The 26,367-nt window shown below is 43.0% G+C and overlaps 1 protein-coding gene and 1 long non-coding RNA gene across 12 annotated transcripts in view; one reads left to right on the top strand and one right to left on the bottom strand.

Annotated features, from left to right (window-relative positions):
- Positions 1–26,367, top strand: part of LOC143832346 (uncharacterized) — a 65,516-nt gene that overhangs the window by 402 nt on the left and 38,747 nt on the right. For 5 of the 8 annotated variants that reach the window (XR_013229212.1, XR_013229210.1, XR_013229208.1 and 2 more), the window contains exons 2-3: positions 12,929–13,015; positions 17,214–17,328. This is a non-coding gene — a long non-coding RNA (uncharacterized LOC143832346). Of the gene's footprint in view, positions 1–12,928; positions 13,016–17,213; positions 17,329–18,115; positions 18,146–18,581; positions 18,629–25,266; positions 25,808–26,367 lie in introns of those variants that run through there. The other 3 variants (XR_013229211.1, XR_013229213.1, XR_013229214.1) reach the window with 3 other exon arrangements.
- The window catches only part of FLT4 (fms related receptor tyrosine kinase 4), a 160,871-nt gene continuing 158,031 nt past the window's right edge, over positions 23,528–26,367 (bottom strand). For all 4 annotated transcript variants that reach the window (XM_077326599.1, XM_077326600.1, XM_077326601.1 and 1 more), the window contains one exon: positions 23,528–25,266. In XM_077326599.1, the coding sequence (XP_077182714.1) occupies positions 25,047–25,266 (220 nt within the window). In that variant the 3' untranslated portion in view covers positions 23,528–25,046. The remainder of the gene's footprint in view (positions 25,267–26,367) is intronic.

The raw sequence follows: 26,367 nt of genomic DNA, 5'->3' as shown, positions 1-26,367 counted from the left end.
AACAGGATGACAAAAGTAATGAGTGTAACAGTTGGTAATGATTTCTCCCCCCCCCCCCCCAATAATTGAAGCATTAACTGTGACATTTCCAGCTAACTGAATCCCATAGATTGGTCAATCCAGGGTTGCCCTTTGTTTGTTCCAAGGACACATCTGTGTGAGGCGAGGTGTTCTGGTGGCTCAGTAGGTGTTGTTATTTATGTTGGACCTCAACCAAATGCATGGCAGAAGAGTTCAGTTTTGCAGGCCCTGTGAAACCCTGGTAGCTCTGACAGGGCCTGATTTCTTCTAGGAGCTCATTTCACCAGGTGGGGGCCAGGATGGAGAAGCCTCTGACCCTGGTTGAGGTTAGATGTGCTTCTTTGGGGCCAGTGATCACCAGCCTGTTGGAGATGGCGGACCACAGAGCTCTTTGTGGGGTGCATACAGAGAGGCGATCTCTCAGGTATGCTGGACCCAGCCCACGTAAGGTCTTAAATTGAGTACCAGGATCTTAAGCCTGATTCGGGATTCAACTGGTAGCCAGTGCAGCTGTTTGAGCACAGGCCAAATGTGGGATCTCCACAGTGTGCTTGTGAGGACCCTGGCCACTGTGTTCTGGACCAGTTGTAGTTTCTGGGTCAGGGATAAGGGTAGGCCTGAGTAGAACGAGTTGCATAAATCTAGTCTGGAGGTGACTGTCACATGGATCACTGTGGCTACATGTTCTGAGGCCGAGCAGGGTGCTAGTAGATTGGCTTGGCACAGGTGGTAGAACACCAGCCGCGCTATTTTCATGATCTGCGCCTCAGTGGAGAGGGAGGTGGCCAGGATCACACCAAAGTTCCTGGTGGAGTGAGTCACTGATAGTTGTACCCTGTCCAAGATGGGCAATTGTGCTTCCTTGCTTTCCTACCTAGCCACAGGACCTCCATCTTTGAAGGGCTGAGTTTCAGGAAACTCTGCTTGAGCCGTCCTGTCACTGCTTCCAGACATCTGGCTTAAGATTCTGGAGATGAATCAGGATAGTCACCCATCAGCAGAAAGAGCTGGGTGTTAAATGCATATTGATGGCACCCAAGCAGGAATCTTCGCACCAGTTGAGCAAGAGAGCACATAAAGATGTTGAATAAGGTTGGAGAATGGACTGCACCCTGTGGAACTCCACACTTAAGTGTTTTTTCCTTTGGCCTAATAGCCCAGCTGATCTGGGATGGCATGTAACAGCTAACTGACTCCTAGAACTGATATTTCTTGATTTAGTCACTCAACAAAATAACAGAAGCACTAGGCCAAAAAAAACCACAACAGTTGATTAATTAGACTACAAAAAAGAGCATCCAGAATAAAGAAGGGGTTACATGAACAGGCAGAGTAACAATTGTAACCATTACCTCCAGAAAGAAAACAACCAGCATGTTATACCTTGAACCTGACTCCTGCATCCTTTCTTTCTCTTTTCCTCAATCCAGGATTTAACTATCTTTTCTTCTCACTCAAAGGTAGTGCTAACCTTTCCTCAAAGAGGAATGAACTGTCTATATCTAGTGGAATGATGATGCGTTGAACTGTTTTTAGTTGAGAGCTGTACAACTTGTTGTTGTTATTAGTTGGGAAGTTGTGTTCGACCCATCGTGACCCCATGGACAATGGTCTTCCAGGCCCTCCTGTCCTCTACCATTCTACGGAGTACATTTAAGTTTGCACCGACTGCTTCAGTGACTCCATCTTGTAGTTGACCATTAGTGATATCTTTTGGGCTGAACTTGCAACAGGTTTTCTCTGGGTACCATTCTGATTTTCTTAATCTGTTTCCTGACTTCATCATGTAGATGTTTTAGTTCCAAAGAAATTTGCTGTAGAGTCTTCAAGTAAGAATGTATGTTTTTAGAATTAGAACATATGTGGCCATAGCACAGAGCCTTGCTGTGCACCATGAATTGTTTGATATGTTTAAGATGGTAGCTGGCATATGTTGGTCGTTCGGTTTCTAGTCTGATCCAGCAAGGCTTTTCTTGTGTTCTTATCTTAGCAGAAATTATTTAATACAGTAATTTCTGCAATAGCTAGAATTTTGAACAACAATTTCATTCTAAGCTTGGATCCATGTTACATCATTAGTGCATAGAATCATCTTTAACTGGTCCTATTAAATATCTTTAACTGGTCCTATTAAATAAAAGAGTAAGGCCACCTGGGGAGGAGTTAGGGCGGGCCCTGTCGAGGATAAAAACTCAGAGGGCCCAATCAGGAGCCGCAAAGCGGCTCCTGATTGGGCCCTCCGAGTGTCCATCCAGGGCCAAGCAGCCAATGGGGAGGCGCGCAAAGTGCCTTCCTATTGGCCCCTCACCAGGACAGACCAAAATTCCATTCACCCAGCCCAGTCTGGCTGCCAGTCTGCTCCTGACCACCAAAGGGAGAGGAGGTCAGTAGGGCTGCCAAGGGGGATGAGAACTGAGGCTTGGACAGGCTGCGCCAGCCCTTTTCGCCCCAAGGCTGTCCTAACTGTCATGTCCAACTGTAAATTGCCTCAGAACCCCGACAGAGCTGGCAGGAGGCTGCAGAGTGCTCCCCCTCCCCCCTCCCTTCAGGCCTGCTACGAAGGAGCCTCTGACAGCCCCTGACTGAGGGAAGGAGGTCTTTCCAAGAGCAATGAAGGGGAGCCTGAGGGCCTTCCTTTTGAGGGGGGGGGGACTTTCCCCTTCTGCCAAATAGTTGCCTGACAGGGAGGCCACAGAAAAGCCCCTTCTCACTTAAAATACTGCTCTGGCTGGGGGTTAGACACAGCCAAGCCATGTGTCCTTCTTCTTTGCAACTCTCTGCAGATTTGAGGCCACTGCACAGCGTTATTCTGCAGAGGAAACTGGCTCTTTTGTCTCCTGTTTCATCTGCACAACAACCCTGTATAGTAGGCCTCAAGTCTTTCAATTCAACAACAACCTGTGTGGGAAGCCTTAAATGTTTCTTCTCTACCACAACCCTGACCAAAGTTGCCCTTTCTGCCTGGGAAGCTGATCTTTATACTCTACAGGTGAGCTGTAATTCCAGGAGCTCTCCAGGCCACACCTGTAGGTTGGCTACCCCTGGGTTGGAAATATTCCTGGAGGTTTGGAGGTGGGACTTCAAAATCGTACAATGCCTCAGAGTCCAGCCTTCAAATGAGCAATTTTTGCCTGCAGTTGGTAGGGAGTGGTGCAGGAGTGTCCCTCCTGGCCTATGGGTTATGGCCAGCCCTTATCAGCAATTGTTTGTATTCTGGGGCACAGACAGGCAGACCAGCATCAGTCCTGTGAGTCTGGAAAGTGCAGGAAGATCTAAATAAATATTTACAGCCTGAAACTAAATAGAGAACAAGTAAATGTCTGGAGACACATAGTAACTGAAATAGTAACTGGCAAATAACCTTGGCCTGGCAAATAAAAAAACAGTATTAAAAACCTTCTAAGGTCAAGACTGCTGTGCACACAGAGTCTTCCTCTTAGGGTTGCCAGCTTCCCTGTGAGGCTCGCTACCCCACCTCCCTCATGGGGAGTCTGCTATGTAAAGAGAAGGGGAAGACGATTGGAAAATGCTTTGAGACACCTGAGGCCTGCTGGGTCACTGCGTCCCATTCCCAGTTCTCTCAGATCTCTCACAATCCTACATACCTCACAGTTTGACTATTGTGGAAAGACAAATGGAAAAGGTGTTTGTAAACCGCTTTGAGACTCCTTTGGGTAGTAAGCAATGTTGTTGTTGTTGTTATGTGCGAAGTCGAGTCCGACCCATCGCAACCCCATGCACAATGATCCTCCAGGCCTTCCTGTCCTCTACCATTCCCCGGAGTCCATTTAAGTTTGCACCTACTGCTTCAGTGATTCCATCCAGCCACCTCATTCTCTGTCGTCCCCTTCTTCTTTTGCCCTCGATCGCTCCCAGCATTAGGCTCTTCTCCAGGGAGTCCTTCCTTCTCATGAGGTAGCCAAAGTATTTGAGTTTCATCTTCAGGATCTGGCCTTCTAAAGAGCAGTCAGGGCTGATCTCCTCTAGGACTGACCGGTTTGTTCGCCTTGCAGTCCAAGGGACTCGCAAGAGTCTTCTCCAGCACCAGAGTTCAAAAGCCTCAATTCTTTGACGCTCGGCCTTCCTTATGGTCCAACTTTCGCAGCCATACATTGCAACTGGGAAGACCATAGCCTTGACTAAACGCACTTTTGTTGGCAGGGTGATGTCTCTGCTTTTTAGGATGCTGTCTAGATTTGCCATAGCTTTCCTCCCCAGGAGCAAGCGTCTTTTAATTTCTTTGCTGCAGTCCCCATCTGCAGTGATCTTGGAGCCCAGGAAAATAAAATCTGTCACTATCTCCATTTCTTCCCCATCTATTTGCCAGGAATTGAGAGGGCCGGATGCCATGATCTTTGTTTTCTTGATGTTGAGTTTCAAGCCAACTTTTGCACTCTCCTCCTTCACCCGCATCAACAGGCTCTTTAGTTCCTCTTCACTTTCTGCCATTAGAGTGGTATCATTTGCATATCTGAGGTTGTTGATATTTCTCCCTGCAATCTTGATCCCAATTTGTGACTCCTCTAATCCTGCATTTCTCATGATGTGCTCTGCATACAAGTTAAATAGGCAAGGCAACAGTATACAGCCTTGCCGAACTCCTTTCTCAATTTTGAACCAGTCAGTGATTCCATGTTCAGTTCTCACTGTTGCTTCTTGACCTGCATATAAATTTCTCAAGAGACAAATAAGATGCTCTGGTATTCCCATCTCTTTAAGAACTTGCCACAATTTGTTGTGCTCCACACAATCAAAGGCTTTAGCATAGTCAATGAAGCAGAAGTAGACGTTCTTCTGGAACTCCCTAGCTTTTTCCATGATCCAGCGTATGTTGGCAATTTGATCTCTAGTTCCTCTGCCTCTTCGAAATCCTGCCTGTACTTCTGGAAGTTCTCGGTCCACATATTGCTGGAGCCTAGCTTGTAGGATTTTGAGCATAACTTTGCTAGCATGAGAAATTAGTGCAATGGTGCGGTAGTTTGAACATTCTTTGGCATTGCCCTTCTTTGGGATTGGAATGTAAACTGACCTTTTCCAATCCTGTGGCCATTGTTGAGTTTTCCAAATTTGCTGGCATATTGAGTGTAGCACTTTTACTGCATCGTCCTTTAAGATTTTGAATAGTTCAACTTGAATGCTGTCAGCACCACTAGCTTTATTGTTGTTCAGACTTCCTAAGGCCCATTTGACTTCACATTCCAGGATGTCTGGCTCCAGGTCAGTAACTACCCCACTGTGGTCATCAGGGATGTTAAGCTCACTCTTGTATAGTTGTTCTGTATAATTTTGCCACCTTTGTTTAATCTCTTCTGCTTCTGTGAGGTCCCTACCATTTTGGTCCCTTATCATACCCATCTTTGCATGCAACGTTCTCTTCATATCTCCAATTTTCTTGAAAAGATCTCTGGTCCTCCCCATTCTATTGTTTTCTTCTATTTGTTTCACTGTTCATTTAAGAAGGCATTCTTATCTCTTCTAGCTTTTCTCTGGAATTCTGCATTCAATTGGGTGTATCTTTCTCTTTCTCCCTTGCCTTTCACTTCCCTTCTCTCCTTAGCTATTTGTAAAGCTTCCTCAGAAAGCCATTTTGATTTCTTGCATTTCATTTTCTTTGGGATGGTTTTAGTTGCTACCTCTTGTACAATGTTGCGAACCTCCGTCCATAGTTCTTCAGGCACTCTGTCTATCAGATCTAATTCCTTAAATCTATTTGTCACCTCTACTGTGTATTCGTCGGGGATATGATTTAGTTCATTCCTGAGTGGCCTAGTGCTTTTCCCTACTTTCTTCAATTTAAGCCTAAATTTTGCAACAAGAAGCTCTTGATCTGAACCACAATCAGCTCCTGGTCTTGTTTTTATTGACTGGATAGAACTTTTCCATCTTTGGCTGCAGAGCACATAGTCAATCTGATTTCTGTGTTGACCGTCTAGTGATGTCCATGTGTAGAGTCGTCTCTTGGGTTGTTGGAAAAGAGTGTTTGCTATGACCATTGTATTCTCTTGACAAAATTCTACCAGCCTGTGGCCTGCTTCATTTTGTACTCCAAGGCCAAACTTGCCTGTTATCCCGGTTATCTTTTGGCTTCCTACTTTAGCATTCCAATCCCCATGATGATAAGCACATCATTTTTTGGCGTTGCTTCTAGAAGGTGTTGTAGGGCTTCATAGAACTGATCAACTTCATCCTCTTCAGCAGCAGTGGTTGGGGCATAGATTTGGATCACTGTGATGTTGAATGGTTTGCCTTGGATTCGAACTGAGATCATTCTGTCATTTTGGGGATTGTATCCCAAGACTGCTTTTCCTACTCTCTTATTGATTATGAAAGCTACTCCATTTCTTCTGCGAGATTCTTGTCCACAGTAGTATACCTGATGGTCATCTGAATTAAATTCACCCATTCCTGTCCATTTTAGTTCACTGATTCCTAAAATGTCGATGTTCAGTCTTGTCATTTCTTGTTTGACCATGTCCAGCTTGCCTTGATTCGTGGATATGACGTTCCAGGTTCCTATGGAATAAAAATCTTTACAGCATCGGACTGTCTTTTCGCCACCAGTCACTTCCACAACTGAGCGTCCTTTCGGCTTTGGCCCAGTCGCTTCATTCATTCTGGCGCTACTCGTACTAGCCGTCTGCTCATCCCCAGTAGCATATTGGACACCTTCCGACCTGAGGGGCTCATCTTCCGGCATCATATCGTTATGCTTATTGGAACTGTCCATAGAGTTTTCATGGCAAAGATACTGGAGTGGTTTGCCATTTCCTTCTCCAGTGGATCACCTTTTGTCAGAGCTCTCAGCTATGACCTGTCTGTCTTGGGTGGCCCTGCACGATATAGCTCATAGCTTCACTGAACTACGCAAGCCCCCTTGCCACAACAAGGCAGCGATCCTTGAAGGGGGTATAAGTAAGCAATAGGGTACAAAAATCCGTTCTTCTAAGGAGCAACCATGAAAGAAGCATGTGGGCACATAACATTTTACCAACAGTGAAAATATGGGAGACAGAAGGAACAGGGTGGACACCTGTGTACTGTGACTACCCTATGTGTATTAGGGCAGAGGGGCATTTCGGTGAATGTGGCCTAATTCACACAAGAAGGGAAATGATGCAGAACTGGGGGGAATTGGTTTCCATGTAGTCTTCCCCTAAGAAGATTCTCCAGTCTGATTTTCCCTTCACATATCTGAGGACATGGCTCTGGAAAGCTCATCTGTAACCACTATGCCACAATTCCCAAAGGTCAGTCCTCTCCCACACTCAACGAACATTCCACACCACAGGCTCTTGACACCACACCACAGGTTCTTGACACCCATATCTCCACACCCATGGCCTCATTTGCCACCATGTCACCACAACCTCCCACACAACACACATGACAACCCCATGCCCTTACAGTCTGGACAACTCCTTCCCTTCCTCTTCCCAATGCCAAGCTCTAGCGCCCGTTGTATTCTTGGAGACAACGGGCTTTGCCCCTAGTAAAATCATAAAGTTGGAAGGTATCTCCAGACTCATCTAGTCCAACCCCTTGCAGAATGCAGGAAATTCACAACTACCTGCCCACCCACAGTGCCCCCAATTCCATGCCCAGATGATCCCCCCCCCAAAAAAACTCAATAATCTCAGAATCACTGGAGGAAATTCATCTCCTGACCCCAAAGTGGCGCTTGGTATTTCCCTGGGCATGCAAGAAACGGCCACAAGAGCCAAGCATGGACATAATCCCTTCTATCCAGTCACAATCTGCGTAAATTCACAAAATAAGCATTTCTGTGAAGTGGCTATCCAATCTCTGCTTAAAAACTTCCAAGGAGGAAGAATCTGCTACCTCCTGAGGAAACCTGTTCTGCTGAGGAACCCCTCTGCCAGCAACTTCTTCCGGATATTTCGCTGAAAATTCTTTTGTATTAAATTAATCCCATTGATTCTGGTCCTATTGTCTGGGGCAACAGAAAACAACTCTTCTCCATACTCTGACAGCCCTTCAAGTACTGGAAAATGTCTACCATATCGCCTCTTAGTCATCTTCTTTCCAGGCTAAATAGACTAAGCTTTCTCAACCTTTCCTCATACGTCTTGGTCTCCAAAACCCTCACCATCCTCATTACCCTCCCCTGAACATGCTGCAGTTTGTCAGCATCCTGCTTTAATTGTGGTGCCCAAAACTGAGCACAGTATTTTAAGTGAGGTCTAACCAGAGCAGAGTTAAGCTGTACCATAACCTCATTTGACCAGGAAACTATACTTCTTTTGATACAGTCCAAAATCCCATTTGTCTTTTTAGCCACGAAGTCACACTGCTGACTCATGTTCATTGTATTGTCTGCTAAGACCCCTAGATATTTTCCATACATAATACTGCCAAGACAAGTCTCCCCCATCCTATAATGATGAATTTGATTTTTCCTACCTAAATGTAAAATATTTATCACTATGGAAATTCATTTCAGCCCAATTTTCAAGCCTTTCAAGGTCATCCTGTATCCTGATTCTGACTTCTGCTGTGCTTGCAACCCCTCTCAGTTTAGTATCATCTGCAAATTTAATAAGCACCCCTCTATTCTTTCATTCAAATCATTTATGAATAGGTTGAACAACACAGAGCCAAGGACAGATCCCTGAGGAACTCTACTTGTCACTCCTTTCCAAGAGGATAACAAACCATTAGCAAGCACCCTTTGGGTGCAGTCTGTCAACCAGTATGCTGTATTAATTTTGTGGTCCAGGTATGTCAGCAACATGTTAAATTAGGGTTGCCTCAGTGAAGTACAATGTCATAGAGTCCACACTATTTTTAATTTTCAAAATTCTATGCCATCTTTCCCCAAGGATTCAGGATGGCTTACTGCATAGCATATAACAAAAAACATTTTAACCATTTTTAAATTATCAGGTTTACAATAAAAACCATCTGAACTCATTGCCCTCTCTCTGTTAGGGAGGGGAAGGTGGGGGTACTTTGTTGGGAATAGTGAGTGGGTATGCAGATGCTATCCTTTTTGTTTATGTAGGGAGGTCAGCTCATTGGTTGTCTTAGGCCTCAATAGGCCTGGTGGAACAGCTCCATCTTTGCAGAGACGTTTTAAGCCCCCTAGGGCCCTGATCTCACTCGCGAGAGTGTTCCGCCAGAGCCAGGGCCAGGGCCAATAAAGCTCTGGCTCTGGTTGAGGCCAGTTAGCTTCTCTGGGATTTTGTATGTAATCATTTGTATTGGAGTGTCATGTGTGCTGGAGTGATCATTGGAAAGTTCTGATTGCTTCCAAATGGCAACAAAATACACTGAATTTTTGTATGACTTATCCCCCATCCAATTCACTGGCCAACCAAGATGCCCATTGGATAGCCTGTAAATAGAGTAGCGATCCCCAACCCGTGGGTGCGGACCACATGTGGTCCGTCGACTAATTGGAGGTGGGCCGCGAAGAACAGCTTCTCTCCCCCCCCCCCCCAGCCCTTTACAACACACTTCGGATGTCACTGTCTCCCATCACTCCCAGATGGGACTATCTCGTTGCAGAGAAACAAGCTCAGGGTTCCCATTGATTTGTCATTGTCATGAGTTAAAATTTCCATGAAAATAAAATGTTCCTTATGTTCATTGTTGTGGAGTGTCTGTATCTTATTTTGAAGGGATGTTTAAACATTACCATCGATCAGAGAGCGTTAGGGCAGTGGTTGAGAGTAGAGGAGTAAACTACCCCCCCCCCACCGGGCCTCAGTAAAATTGTCAAGCGTTGAGTGGTCCCCGGTGATAAAAAGGTTGGGGACCACTGAAATAGAGCATTCAGGCCAAGACGTACTGCCTCTGCTGTGCCATGAATGATATACTATCTATGAATTTCTGGCAATCCTTCTTTACAGCCAACAACATTTCTGGCTACATCACATTCTGTGACAGTGAATTCCATAAGTTAATTACTCATTGAGTAAAGTGTCTTTTTGTCTGTTCTGGATCTGTTACCCATCAACTCCATTGGGTAATTTATTCATCCTCTTGTATAAACTGTTGGAGAAAAACGGTAATATAACTGAACCAATTTACTTGGAAGTCTGTCTCACTAGTTTCAAAGATTTGCTTCCAAGAAAGGTTGTTAAGGATCATATTTATAACATATGTTATGGTGCCAGAATTGTGTGCTTAGGGAGCAGTACTAAGCATGTCTACTCAAAAGAAAGCCCACTTTTTTCAACAGAGGTTATTTGCAGGAAAATATTATTAGGATTGCCATTTTAGTGTGTTTTTTTTACATGGGCTCTGCACCATCAAAGTTTATGCCAAAAATAAATCTGTTTTTAATGAGCTACTGCAGTCTTTGTTGTTTATACACATGAAAGTCCCTGGCATTCAGACTTCAAATGTACACCTGTTTAAAATTCTGACATGAAAAATTCATTTCCAACCTAGGAAAAGTAATATATGAATCAAGATATCATGGCTAGCAGTACAGTGGCTGTATTAGAAATATATCAAAGGAGATGAGATGCAGAAGGGACAAAGAAAGTTTTAGAGGAAAAGTTTTGATGCTACTGTATAGGGATGCTATCAGGAAAGCACGGGGAAAGCTTGTTTTCTTGTTCAGCAGTTCAGTTCCACCTATAGTTCTCTGCCAGTGGTGTTACAGGGATTGGCTCTGTAGCACAGCTTATACTGTAATTATCTACTTCCATTGCGATCTGACCACTTCCTGGGTAGAATCACCCAGGTCTCACAGTTCTACATTGTGTTTCCCCTGAATTGAAATGTATTGAATTCACCAGAGCTAAATCAATTTAAATTGTACTATTTCAGCTTAACCAGACTGTGAATTGGACAATGAAATGCCTTAAAAATGGCACTTGTAAGATGAATGGCTCATGGGTTATGGCTAATGCTGCATGACAGCCTGCTTTTTTCATATGAGAGTGAAATAGATCAACCCATACATTTACAGCGCAGTCAGATGCTCCTGTCTTGGATGCACTGAAAGAAAAATCAGAAAATGTAGATGTAGGAAATCAGATATAGAAAAGCTCACAAACAGGGCTGGGGAAGAAGCTTTGATCTGACGCTGTATGTGGTCATTGACATATTCAGTTTCCTTAACAAAAGACTTCACAAAGCACTGTCGCCAGAAATCTCTGCTATATGGTTTCCTAATACCTCTGAATGGTATCAAAGGATCCCAAAACCATTAGTGGCACTAAATAATTGGTTCCAGTCAGCTTTACTGCATAAATATTCTACTCTAGTAAATGTTTTCGGATTCTGGGATTTATTTATAAGGTCCAAAACATAAAGCTGTTTTTTCCTACATTGATGCATGACATTTGTGTGTGTGTGCATGTGTGTGTATAAAATACTGTCAAGTCATAGGTCCATCATGCACAGCCGCTGAAACGGCGATTTCGGGTCACATGGAAAACGCGGAGGGGGAAGACGCGAAGCACACCTGTTATGCACGGGATGGGGCATGATGGCGGCAAAACCCAGAGTAACCGATTATGCATGCAGCGATCCCGGCGCCACTTCTGGTTGCGCCCCAGTCACCCAGAAGCTGCGCTTTCTTCTGCGTTTCGCTAACACGGCTTTTTCAGCAGCATGCACCGATGCTGCAGCCGGTTGCAGCCGGCACCGTGCGTTATCGGAGATTTTAGTCGCCGCCATTCCACCCCGAATGTGCGTTATTCCCCCCATGCATAATGGGTCATAGCCAGCTTCTCTTGGTATCAAAGAAACAAGTACTGTATGTGCATGGAAAGGAAGAGAAATGTGGAACAGCCCATTAAAGGTGCTCCATCATTGTTGAGTTGCACTCAACCACTCTGTAATGTAAGAGGAAAGTGGAAGGTTTGACTATGGAAAATAAGCTTCAAATCCTTACTTTAACATCACAGTCAACTGGTTTTCTTTGGAAAGTCGGTGCCTTTTAGACTAACCTATCTCAAAGGGCTATAGTTAAGATATGACATGCATGTGCACTTTTGAGGAAGTGTGGGATACAAACAGACAATATCACCATGCATCAAAATGGTAGAACGACTGTAGTTTTGTTCATTTATAATGTGAACAAGACAAAAATGTATTATGTGCTGTTCAGATTATACTTGAACAAAACTTTATGCTTTGTGAAACCATCTTAATGTTTTTCATATGTCTCAATAAATTAACATAACAGGAATAACTTTTGAAATGAGGAAAATACTGAATTTCTAAAGCAGTTTTCTGGTTATTTCTGTAAAGGTAATAACTGGAGGGGGTGGGAGCTGCTAGCATTAATTAAAAAATGACTGATTTAATTATAAGCCATCTAGTTAAATGCTTCTTTTTTGAGCTGCTGCTTTGGTTGTGATCTCTATTGTGAGAAAAGTAGCAGAAATGCATAGTGTGCTGGTTTCATTTTCCTTTAGAGAAGACCCAATTATCTCCTCTGTGTACCTGTGTGCATTGTATATGCTTTGGAGAGCAGATGTTAACCCACAGTGCCCACTGAAGGCAGAGAACTTGTGGATTTTCAAAACCCTCAGAGATGTCATTGATGAAAAGCTCTATAGAAATGTCAATATAATACAGGAAATGTTTTTGAAGCAGTAGCTGAATGTTTCTGCTTTCACATCACATTCCCTCCCCCCCCCCCCTCCTGCTTGGGAAATGCTGGGTGATGAACCACGATGGTTTCACTAATGGCCTGTAAGCATTCTGCAAAACTCTTCCTCTTTTAACCAGGGGGGAGGACTGTGCAGCAGCCAAATGACAAATGTCCACATTTCACTGGTATCTGCAATGCTGTGTCACACTGTGCCTAAAATAGTGACAGGAGCTTAGTTTTATAGGCAGATTTGCTTGACAACATATACAGTTAAATGTGTTCTGTGGCACTAAAAATCATCTTTTTGAATTGATTTCTGTTCTGTTACAGGAGTCCACAGAGAAAACACCTTGCATTTTCATGGCACAGGAACAACTTTACAACATTCATAACAAGCAGCACATTCAACCCACTTAAGTATGTTTTTACTAATACAGAGAAATAGGACAGTGTCCTACTTCACTGGTGGTGAAGCACTTAATTCACTGGTGGTGAGGTGGTGGCCTGTGGTGGAATTCCTTGTTCCTAACGGACTTCTTTATGATGACTGCCCATGATATGATGGGGCTTGCTATGTACAGATATCTGAAAGGCATGCAGAAACCAGCCATAGTGGCTGGGGCCAATCTTACAAATCCATTCTTCTGCTGTACCAATATGCTGCCCCTAAATCGATGTCCATGACTGAGGTGGGGATAACCCTACAAAGGTTGGACCTTGTGTGTGTGTGTGTGTGTGTGTGTGTGTGTGTGTGTGTGTGTATGTATATATGTATGTATGTGTGTGTGTGTGCGTATGTGTAAAAAGTGCCTCTTGTGGTGCAGAGTGGTAAGGCAGCAGACATGCAGTCTGAAAGCTCTGCCCATGAGGCTGAGAGTTCAATCCCAGCAGCCGGCTCAAGGTTGACTCAGCCTTCCATCCTTCCGAGGTCGGTAAAATGAGTACCCAGCTTGCTGGGGGGTAAACGGTAATGACTGGGGAAGGCACTGGCAAACCACCCCGTATTGAGTCTGCTATGGAAACGCTAGAGGGCGTCACCCTAAGGGTCAGACACGACTCCGTGCTTGCACAGGGGATACCTTTGTATATGTATATGTATATGTATATGTATATGTATATGTATATGTATATGTATATGTATATGTATATGTATATGTATATGTATATGTATATGTATATGTATATGTATATGTATATGTATATGTATATGTATATGTATATGTATATGTATATGTATATGTATATGTATATGTATATGTATATGTATATGTATATGTATATGTATATGTATATGTATATGTATATGTATATGTATATGTATATGTATATGTATATGTATATGTATATGTATATGTATATGTATATGTATATGTATATGTATATGTATATGTATATGTATATGTATGTAAATACACACACACACACAGGGTATATATATATACATACACACGCGCACACACACACACAGGGTATTGATTTCTTTGATATTCACAATATTATATTGTATTGTATTGTATTATTATGTTATTACTAGCTTCAAAGCCCATTCCTAAGAACGGGCCTTGAAAGGGTCCCCTCCCTTGGCCCCTGGCCAGGCAGCTTAATGTGGCTTTGGGCTGCTGCTTGCAGCCAGATCAAGTGGGGCATGTGGGGGCTGGCCAGCTTATTAGCAGGCCCAGGACAGCAGGCCAGGAGGCCCAGCCTAGTAGGCCAAGAGGCCCTTGTTAGCAGGCTCTCCACCACAACCCTTTGCCCAGAGCCCTCTCCCCTTACCTTCTGCTGGGTCCAGGCACTGAGGTGCATCTGAGAACAAAGAGACTAGAGTCCAGGGATGGAGCGCGGGAGCTGCAGGGGCAGGGCCAATCAGGGTGCAGCCAGCTTTGCTGGTTGCACCCTGATTGGCCCTATTCCAACCTGGACAGCTGGACATATTCCACCCCCCCCCAGCTGTTTCACAAATATATAGAGGAACCATGGATAAGGATATTATATTATATTAGATACATATCTTTAAACAGCCCCATGGCGCAGCGCGCTGTGAACTTAATAATCGAGTAAAGGCTGGTGGGGAGGAGTTAGGGCGGGCTCTGTCCGGGATAAAAACCTCCGAGTTTTTATCCCGGACAGAGCCCGCCCTAACTCCTCCTGCGAAGTGGCTCCTGATTCGCTCCTCCGAGTGGCAATCCAGGGCCAAGTATCCAATTGGGAGACTCCCTATTGGTCACTTGTCCCGTCTCGAGGACAGCCCGCCACTAAGTCCACACTCCTCCCAACCCGCCATCCTTGCCGGATGGCTGCTGGGCAGGAGCCTTTCTCCACGATCCAGGACTTCAGGGGGAAACCTTCCCCTCCGCCCACCGCATACCCTACCCCGCCTACGGAGCTCCACCCGCCACCCCAGCCCTTCCCACCCCCACCCGAGCATCCGCTCCCGCCCACCACAGCCCCCGCCCTTCCCACCCCGCTCGATGACCGACATCCCCACCACCGATGGCCACGCCCTTCCCACGCCCACCCCCCCACTTACCGCTCCCCGGTTCCCCACCTTTAGCTCACATTCCCTGCTGCCGCCGCCACCACCCAGAACCACCAGCCGACACTGTTCGCCGCCACCGCCCAGACAACCATCCTCCAAGCAAAATGGCGCCGCTAACTCGGGCCGCGCCGCCGCGCCGCTCTACAGTCCGCTGCTCACTGCACCTGCCTCTGCAGCTGTGCCACCACTCCCGTGGCCTGCGACATCGCGCCCGCCTCAGGCCCGGCAGCATTACTACTTCGACGCGGCTCCCAGCCGCTGAGGAGCCGCCACCCGCCACCCCGAGGTAGGCCGCTTCCCCGCGATCCGGCCCCAGCCCTGCTACCATGTCCCACACTCTGCGAGGGGGGGGAGCCTTCTCCGTCCCCACGGACACCGCGCCCAGCCTCCCTGGCCCACAACACGCCATTCAGCCTTACCCTCAAGCCTTGGGGAGTCGGCGGGGGTAGGGCCATGCCATCTAGTGCCCATTTTATGCCGGGTAAAATGGGCTTTAAATCTAGTTATGTATATACTAGTAGCTTAAGCCCGTTGTAGCTGAAAATACAGCTACAGAATATGGTTGGGAAGCATAGCTATGTACACCCATCCGACCTGGGGCCCCTCCCCTTTCCACCTCCTCCAGGTCCATCAGCCATTTGGGGGGGGGGGCAGATAGACATGACCTTATATGGTCATATCACCTGATAAATGTTTAAGAATCTTTTTTAAATAGTAAAAATTAACTCATTCAGGAAATCCTTTCAGGACCGTCAAGAAACTCGACTTTCATGAAACCGTTGTTGAGAAAGCCTGGGCTAACTTAACAAGCCCTATTTGAAAATTAAGCACATATTGGCCCAGCTACAATCCCCTTCTCATGACATAACTTTTAATTTATGCTATCACCTGCCCTGAGCTGCCAGGAAGATTGCGATATAAGAATAAAGATGATGATGATGATGATGATGATGAGCCTCTTGGCCCTCTAATTCTTAAAGTTTCTTGTCACTAGAAAAGGAAGGCAGACTCCAGTCTCATGGATCTAGTTTCTTCTGTGATGTTCCACTCCACCTGTCTCTCTTCTTTTCCCCATGTACGGCTTTTATGTCCATTAATACCTTGTCATCTAAGTATGTCTCCATGGGCATTTACACTTAATCATTTTTTCTCTAGCTTGCATGAGCTCAGATTCTCTCTGTCGCATCCTTAGTATCATTTTCACTGGTGGAACAAGCGTGCACCTTAATGCCATGATATCAGAAGGCTAGAACATTTGGCATAAACAGAAAAGACTGTATCATATTATCCATGCACTAGAATCCTTTCACACTTCTTCAGTAGATATTTCCAATGGGGAATTCCTAAGGAAGTCCAATTGTCCAGAGGCCAGAAAACTTGATATGAAGGATGAAGAAAAGAGGGAGCAGCTGGGGAGTTATCTTATATACACCGGAACTCTGAAGAAAGGAAATGCATGAGAAGATAACATGGCTTTCAGTCCCTGTCTGGTACTGAAACAGTAGTTCATATACTTTCCAGTCACTCAATATTTAAGAGGTCTTTTTTTAAATCTTCATCTATATATACTTTGAAAAATGGAAAGTATCCATGCTTTTGCCATTCTAGTCACTTATAAATACAGAATGCTGTTCTAAGTGTTTTAAGGTGAAATAATGCACTTTAATCCTGTTAAATATGCCTAGGCAAACCAGTTAACATTCAGAATTTGTTAAAGGTTCTCTTGTGCAGGGAGTGAGCATGACCCTTCTGGTGGCTTTCAATTTTTCTTGTGTGTCAGATATCATATTTCCCTTGAGATGGGTATAATTCCCTGGTGAACAACTTCCTGCTATTTTCTGTAAGAACTAATTTGTTCCTCTCCCCGTACAAGAAGCCTACATTTCATAATGACCCACATTTTAAAAAAATAAAGCTGACACATTAGTGTTGCTGCCTCCCCTACTATCTGTACTGTGTCTGAGAATCAGGACCTTCTTAAACGCATTGCTTATTCTATTTCCTGATAAAAGAATAAGAGTTAGGGGCATTTAGATCCATGTCTCCTTTCTGAACTCACATGTTTCATTTTCTGTCTAGCCCATTTTGCTATGGTGATATGCCAAGATAAGGAAGCACAGTTGCTCCTGATTTCCTTGCAAGAGTTGGGAAAAAGGGAACTGCAAGACAGCTCTGGACATGACCTTTGCTCATGGTTAGTTAACTCTTACAGATTGAAGTCATCCTTATATATCATCATCATTTTTCTTCTTTTCTCCTGTTTCCCTTCCTTTCTTGCTTTCTTTTTACATTAATGCCATCAGCAGCAACAAAAGACCACTGGCAGAAAATCGGACTAACATACAAATTATTTTTGGTTTGCCTCCTCTGTTTAATCCAGGAGTAAAGCCATGGGAAAGGGGTGGGGTGGCAAGAGGAAATCCAAGTCCTTGCTTCCCCTTACTCAGGCTGTTATCTGATTTTGGTCATTTGCTGCCAGCCATCTTGCTGCAACTATAATAAAATGCCTGCAGTTCAACAATCCAACTCAGCTATCCAGTCTAACTCAGAACACACAAATCCTCTTGTAAAGTAGTCAGCAGCAAGATGGTTCTCACTAGAGCACCATGGAAAACAGTTAACTGTTTTAACTGCTTGTTTTAATTGCTAATGTTTTATTTGTAAACCTATTTGTTATAAACTGCCCTGAGACAACAGTGCCGATGATGATGATGATGATGGCAATGATGATGATGATGATATCTGTTCAGTTGTTATCCTCGGTGATTCTATAGGAAAGTCTTTGCCATGCGCCCCTGTCTCTGACTGCTTCTTTTAGTTGGTTCGTGTTCATTATTTTATCAGCTTTGATCATGATACAGGGATGACCATGAACCAACTAAAAGTTGCCAGTAGGGATGGGCCCTACTGTTTAGTTTATAATAACTAAATAAATAAACAAATCTAAATAAAAATAAATGTAAACACATTTTTTTCTGCAGATGTTCATATTTTCAAAGGGAAAGATGCCATTTGCTTTTGTTTCTTCATCTTACTGCTGCCATTTGAAACCTGATTTGCATCCATGCATCTACTTATCTTCTTGGGAAAACTGTAGTCAGGCTTTGGGCTTTTTCATCTTGCCCTTAGTGTTCTCCCTCTTTTGTTTTTTTGTTTATCTTCAGTCTCATGAATATTTCTGGGGAGCTCAGAAAATTGTGTTAACTTTTTGTGATATTTTGTTTGGTCCTAAAAAAGATATTGCATTCTTGTTGTGTCATGAATACCTATGCCTTTGTTTAAGGAGATGCTTATATTTTTGTTTAATGAGTTTATAGTACAACTATAGCCATTTTTTAAAAATATGGATGCATTAACTTCTCAAATTCTCTTTGTGGTTTTATAACATTACATTCCTATACTGTACAACTGGCAATATTTTTAAGAATTTATTTATTTTTTAATTAGGAAAGCAAGAAGATTTCTACTCTCTGGCTCCTTTCCTTAACTGAGGCTCAGAATTCAGGTTTTTAGAATCACATATATTCTCTTTTACATTGATATGCCTCTGACAGTTTAGAGACTACATAACTGGATGGAATGTTGTTACTTACCAACACTAATAAGATTGTGGTATTCATTAAGTGCAAAACATGTTAAGTCAGATGCTGTTTCACTGGACAGGTACACCCTCTTGAATGAAATGTTTGCCATTACGCACCCTGGAGCTGCCCATCTCTGCAGGCATGTTGGTGCTAGATTTATACCATTACAATGCTGATGGGATGATATATTAGAAGCCCTGCATGTTATGACAACATGCCGGTTGGTTGCTAACCTAAGCAGTTTACAGACTGGCATTAGGATTGTGCAATAAGCAGCTTTAAGCTTATTGAACAAATATTTAGGTTTGTTGCAGTTTCAGGTTCACTGCTGATGCCATCTCTCTCCTCAGTGTTGCCACAATTTTTCACAATTGGCTGGGCAGGCTCTTGTTCAGAAATTCTGTGACAAAGAACCATGGTCAGTTTTGTGTTTCTTGTCACAAAATTTCTGGCTAAAACTGAAAGCTGATCACCAAAGCAGAGCTCATTGACACAGACTGTCAAGTAGCAAACAGAAGTCACAAGGGCATGCTGGAAAAGGCTGGAGAGTCTCTGATCATAAGTGCAATTAAATTATCTGAGATACTAGGGACTTTTATGATTGCAGCATAGTAAAGAATGACTCCTGGTCATGAATATGTGGAGTTGCTGGATCCAATCAACACAGCAACAATGAATTACAAAATCTCCAAAGTGATGTTTTGTGTTCCAATAAATACTGTAGAAATAGGACCTTTCAGCTGTGGGTCATGGTCTTCAATATAAGAGGTTTTCTTTTAGTCCACAGATATCTGGTTATCCTGTGGGGTAAGAAATTGCCCTTTTCCATTTGTTCAGATTGTGAAACAATACAAGAAGAAACTTGCCCAAAGTTACTCTGAAAATCTTTGGCACTAAAGAGAGCTAAATTAATACCTTGAAACTCAACTCATTTGACTTCCTTTCTAAGGTGAGCTGAAGATGGAGAAAAGATTGTCAGTTTTTGAGATCCAACTCCAATAACATGACAGTTCCTGCACTACTGGGGATGTTAATACATTTTTGCTAAATGAGGAAAATTATTATTACACCAAACTGAGAACAAGTAACCTCTGAGGAGGTATAAACTAATAGCTCCAAACCATCCCCAGACTTTGTCATCTAAGCAGGTATTGAAGAATCTTCAAGCTGTGTGTGTGTGTGTGCGTTTCCTGGCAGATTTAATTAGCAATTTGTGTATGAACTTTCCTGGTTTAGTTTCAAAAGCATTCTCACCTACTGTTCTAACATCCATATACATATCCAACACAAAGTGAACAGGCACAAAGATAATGTGGTTATCTTGTGGAAGAAATTGATTGCACCTGAACTTGCATGTTTTTAGAAAGTTGCTGAGAATAAAATAAGTCTGATTATAAGGCTATGTACAACCACTTTAAACAGTTTGAACTACAAACAGCAGCAATTTCTAATTCAACCACAGTGCTGGTATTTACACTATGGAGAAGGAGCACTGTTGGAACTGGGTTATCCTGCGAACAGATTTACTATTTTGCAGATTGACTCAGCCTGGATCAGTGCCAACATAGCCTGGGTTTTGGAGATCATCTCACGGAAGTCTGGGGAAAAGGAGAAAGCGAAAGATAGCATGCTGCTTTTAAGAAGGGAAATTTGTTAGCAGATAGAGTTTGTATTTTGCACTTTGGCCAGTATTTACTCTTCCTTCCACCTTGAATTCTTTCTGCAAACCAATAATACTTGCAGTGTTTGTAGCAATTGTGTTTAGCCAGTCCCAAAATCGTAATAGGAGAAAGTGGGTAGCAAGAAAGACCTCAGAGAATAGGGACTCTGCAAATCATGTGAGTATTTTGAATTTTAACAAGGGATGGTACTGTTTACAGAACAGTCCGTAGGGTGTATCTGCCACTTAATCCATCAAGTAATGTCAAAGGACGATACAGTCAGTGTGGTATCTGTAGTCTGTAGAAGTAAAAGTTAAATGTAGCTATGTTCAGAACAAAATGAAACAACATTTTAAGATTGCGCCCTCGGTTTCTGTGGAAGCTTATTGGGGTTCAATAGAAGAGTAACAGCTATCAGTATCTGCTATCATAAAGCATACCTCAGAATTCTCTGCAAAATACCTAGTTTCTATGACAGCTGTGTGAGGCTTTTTTTGGGGGGGGAAGATATTATTATTATTATTATTATTAATTGGATTTATATCCTGCCACTCCCCGTAGGCTCGTGGCGGGTCACAGCAGTCCTATCCCCATTAAAATACCCATTAAAAGACTTTAAAACAATCCTAACATGGCGGAACTTATTATTCCCACCCCTGCTATCAGAGGGGCAGGGAGGGTGGGGAGGAGATGCTAGGTCTGGGGGGGGGAATGTTGGCACTCATTCGCTGACCCCGGCCTCAACCAAAAACCTGGCAGAAGAGCTCCGTCTTGCAGACCCTGCGGAAAGCTGGTAAATCTTGCAGGGCCCGCAGCTCACCCGGGAGCTCGTTCCACCAGGTAGGGGCCAGGACCGAAAAGGCCCTCGCCCTGGTTGAGGCCAGGAGCGCTTCTCTAGGGCCAGGAACGATCAGGAGATTTCCCCCCGCTGAGCGTAAAGCCCTGCGGGGGATATAGGGCGGTAGGCGGTCCCTCAGGTATGTGGGTCCCAACCCGCGTATAGCCTTAAAGGTCAAAGCCAGAACCTTGAACCTGATCTGGGCTTTGACACATAGGCTCTTCCAGCAGCTTAAATAATTTGAAAACAGGATTAAAATCAAGAAGATGAGTTGGTGTGGAAATCATTCCCTGAAGGCAGAAATTTGAAAATGATGGCACTAGACAAACCATAATACGAACTGCAATGCAATTATTTCAGAACTTCCTAGTGTGGAGAAGTGACCATATTCTCTATTCAGAGATTCTTTTGGTAGCTAATCCAATAATTGGCTATTTTAAAAAACCCAGTCCACAATAATTGGGAAATTTATAACAAGACAGTATATACATTTATTGAAATGAGTGGCATTATTTTTCAGTATGAATCACAGGCAAGGCCCTGTACCTTTAGATAAAGATGGCTTTTGAAAAGCATTTATTTAAAAATGTGTTGGCTTGTATAGTTTACTACTAAGTGGTAAATATTTAGCAACTGACTATATGTGAAACTCTGTTGAGCATGAGACATGAAAATGAACAGTGATTTTAAAAAATATATGAAGCAGGAGAATGTTTGCTGCAAAACACAATAACCAAAATGAAAGTTGTTCCTGGCTTTAAACTAGGGCAGAGTCTGCACTTACTTTCTTTATTCCATTGTCAATCCTGTTGAATTCAGATCACTTTGAACTCTGGTCTTCCTCCATTGAAACAGGAAAGTTTTCTGCATGTGGTTAAGGTAGTTCAGAAGGGGGGGGCAAGCCTCTTTCTTTTCTTGAAGGTGGGGGGGAGAAGCCAAGCAGGGAGCCTCTTTCTTTTCTTGGAAGGGTGGGGGAGAGGATCGAAAAAGGCAGAGCCCTTAAAGGGCTTCTCCTTTAAGGCAAGCATGTCACATGACCAGGTGTGGCCTATCAGAGGTTCTCTACCACGGAGCTTTCTTTCCCAATCCAGATATCGAGGATTAAAAGCACTCTAAGATATCACACAATAAAGGTAGGGTCACTCTGGATCAATCCTTCTTGCTGCAGAAGGAAAAATTAAATTGCCCAAAATCCAAATGGAAATTGCATTCTGTGTAGAGAGCAGGGTCTGAATCGATCTGGGGTTGGAATAAAAGCTCCGTGCAGCTTACACCTAGGACTTTGACTCTTCACATATGGCATTTTCGTGGATGCACTAGATGGTCCCAGGGTGTATAGTTTTATGTGACAAATAGATCCTTACCTTTTACCCACTTGCAGGTACACTGGGTATAGCCACAGTGGAAACCTGTGGTTAACTGTACAAACCAAAAGAGGACATAACTTATTTCAAAATGCTACTGGGCTTTCTAGAGCTGCATTTTACAACTGATCTGAACTAGATGATATAAATATTAATGGAAACTGTTTTGTAGTACAAGAAATGTTCACTGAATATTCTCTATGGTTCCAAACTGTCCCTTCAATTTTTTTTTACTATGTAACAATAGTCATGTGGTGGCATCTGGGTCTGTTGCAGTCTGATCTTTTAGTCTCCTTGGAGTGGAACACTAATCTGTGGAGGCTTACAGCTTTGGGGGATGAGTATAGCTTTGTCCATTTCCATTTCTGAAGTTCTCAGCTAGTCAAATTAATGTGACTACACTAACAGAAATGAGAAAGGAAAATCTTCTGTAGAACTTCTTGATTGTTTGCCATCTATATGCTGCTGTGAGTATCCAATTTTTGATAGAAACAGTAAACTTTAGAAAATATAGGTATATTCATACATATAAAAACAAAAGAACTTCATCCTCTCCACACAGTAAAAGAGAACTTCATTCTCTCTAACTAATTAAGCCCCCAACCACTTGTATGGATATGAAATGCCATAAAAAAGCGACAAGGCATTGAGTGCAGTCACCCAATACAAATCAACATGGAAAAGGCATGGACAATGGCAGATACAAATATGTACATGCATCAAATCCTCTTACAGAGGAAAAATATTGTCTGGCAGAGAAATGCCCAATATGGAGAAAATAAAAAGAGCCAAACCCTAACCATCAATTCTATACATAAAAGCCTGGCCCGCAAGCAGAAATCTGTTGTTGTGGAGGCACCATTCAAGGGGGACCTTCTGCAATAGAGTACAGGATTCTAAGTTCACAAGTTGATCTGAAACTACTTCATAAAGCATTCATAGAGGGTCTTGTGGAATTTTTTAGTGACAGTGACTCTCAGAACAGGAACAAGACAGGAAAAATATGGTACAGAATGCTAAGAAGCAACAACACAAGCATGTTCAAGTTGACTCAATCAACACTTGCTTCCCTAGTATACATACACACACAAAATCCACTGAAGCAATGTTTTACAACTACAGGTAGGAGCAGAAACGGAGAAGTGAATTGTATTAATGACGGGTGTAAAAGGTATAGGGGCACGTATGCACATAAATCTACAGCTGTCTCCAAATTTCAGAATCAGAATAAATAATGTAAATTAGATATATCTGCATAAATTAATTTTGGAATATTTCTCATGGCTCACTGCAAAATCTTGATGTTGCTACCAAGGATCAGGATATACTGATGATTGGAAACTATGCAGAGGTTGCTAGGGATGGGGTGGGATAATTAAATAGGTAAGCTCCCACTTAACTGGAGTTACATCAGAATTTCCATCTTTTCATGAGTATAAGAATGATTCATTAGGTTCTATCACAACAAGATATCATACTTTGCTGTGAGAACATGGGTGATAACACCAGCATTATGAGCCTCTAAGGCTGGTTGCTAAGGAAGTTTGAAACAGTGGTTTTTATGTTTGATTTAAGTTTAAGCCATAGCTTAACCCCATGGTTATTTAAAACCAGGAAGCCAGTATGGACCAACATTTTGCCTTTTTGCCAAAGCTGATAAATGGGAGAAAGGTGCTCACCTAAGTGATCTCCTTGATGGGCCAATTTCTACATGTTAGGATGGATTTTGTGTTTTTGTGTGTATGCCTCTGTTTGTGACCTACTACTTTTAAGTTTCAGTTGGTACAGCCCCCTCCAAGACCTCTGGATTTTATTACATTCTGCCTAATTGGTAGGCTTTCTTTCATTCTTTGTGTAAACTGCAAAGTAACTCTTCTATAAATAAGTGACAATTGTGTGATCTACTACTTTATTAAGAGAGCAGGATTAACCTAGTGTGGAAATGCTGCAACTCCTCTGTTTACCAGACTCCATTCAAAGGGTTCGACTTTCATCTTCTGCTGCTTGAGTCAAAATGAGAGCAGAAACAAACAAAGCAGCCTATAGGAAGACATTCAGAAATTCAACTAAGACATATCTATTTTTATCTGATCTGAAATAAAGCTTATGTCAAACTAATTGAATAGAGGTTGAATACTGAGTGTAGCTGCAGCTTTTGAAACTGGCATTCACCTGCTGGCAGAATACCTTAGTCCCCCCCCCCCCCCGAAAAATACATGCAAAGAGGTCATGATAAAATTATAGCCCTATCAGGAATGTGTTTGTGCCAAATGCAAGAAGTGAATCTCATGTTGAAATTCTTGGCATCCATCCTCATATCCAAGGAGTATTGCCATCTGCTCTTCAGGCTCCCCCATTAGGTCTTCTTCTAGGATAATGGGATGGGACTCAATAGAACAAGGGCAAAGCTGCAGAAGTGGTGAAAGATGGTATCTTTGCCTGGTGCCTCCTCAATCAGTTCCTCTTTAGTATTCATCTGAAAAGAATGAAGCATGAAGGAGAGAGGGACTGGCTCCCTCAGTGGGTGGAGTGCAGCTGCCTTCTTCAGATTGTTCTGACAGTTCCCCATATTCACTGTTGTAAAAAGTCTGACCTCTGAGCTGGGTCTGATATGATGGCCGACACCGACCCCTCAGGTCCGACTGATCCATTGCTGATTCTGCATTTTGATTTACTCCTTTACAGCTGTTGAGGAAAACAGAGAGCTATGGTGTCAGCAGTGAGCAAGAAATAGCCTAATCAAATTCCAAGACAAGTGCCTTAGCACCAGAAAACTGAAGATGAGCACAAAGCATTAAACTGTTCATGGGGCACAACAGAGAACCGCCACAGCAAGTTGTTCCTGCCTTCACTTTAAACAGGGGGGGGGGAGAGAGATTCACCAAACAACTTCCCTGGTCTCTCCATTTCATTTACCACAGCCCTGTCTGTTGGGGTACATCTTTGGGATTGCAAACTACAAATACTGTCCCTTAATAATCTGTTAGGGTATCTACAGGTTTACCATGATTATGAGAATTCCCAAGCTTCCCACTTAGTGCTGCATTTCTATCAATACCAGTCCTGCAGCAGCAGCATATATATTGTCCTCATGTAACTGTGGCAGGGCACATTTAACCTTCCCTTGGCTTGTGTATGTGTGTGTAAGGGAATGATATGGAATAGTGCTGGAAAGAGAGAAAGCTGTTTTAAAAAATAATAAAATAATCATGAAATGCACAGGAGTCCTGACGTGCTAGAGGGAATGAATAATCTTAATGCCATTTGCCACTACTTAGTTCCATTTAATAGAGCTACATGAGTGCTCCATGCCATAAGGTATAGCAGATGGTGGTGATGATGATAATGGCATGATTCTGCTAAAGTTAAGCAATTTTAAGTACCCACTAATTTTCATGAAGGAATTTAAGTCTATGCATTGCTCTCCCACTGAAATCAATGACACTTCACAGGACTTAATTTGTTCCTATGAAAATCAAATAACAATTTCTGAGATATAAACCAGGGCATTAGGGTGATCATTGGCTAATGTTCCCTATCATCAGTGTTACATAGATATTATCTAAATGATTATTTAAAACATTTTCGTCCTTAATTCCTAACATGAGGTCTCAAGGTGTCTTTTATAAGAAACAATAAAGTGTTGTTTATCAGATTGCCTATAACCAGATAAGACTCACAAACCCATTAAAGCCAGTGAAAAACAAACAGAAAAGAAATCAAGAGGTCTACTGGCAGCGGGCAAAAACTCAAAACAGAAAATCCACTTATGCCTATTACAGGTGC

This window comes from Paroedura picta, chromosome 3 (genome assembly GCF_049243985.1).
Source record: "Paroedura picta isolate Pp20150507F chromosome 3, Ppicta_v3.0, whole genome shotgun sequence".
Taxonomy (NCBI): domain Eukaryota; kingdom Metazoa; phylum Chordata; class Lepidosauria; order Squamata; family Gekkonidae; genus Paroedura; species Paroedura picta.
The sequence above is the reverse complement of the archived record's forward strand: the minus strand, read 5'-3'. Positions and strand labels throughout refer to the sequence as shown.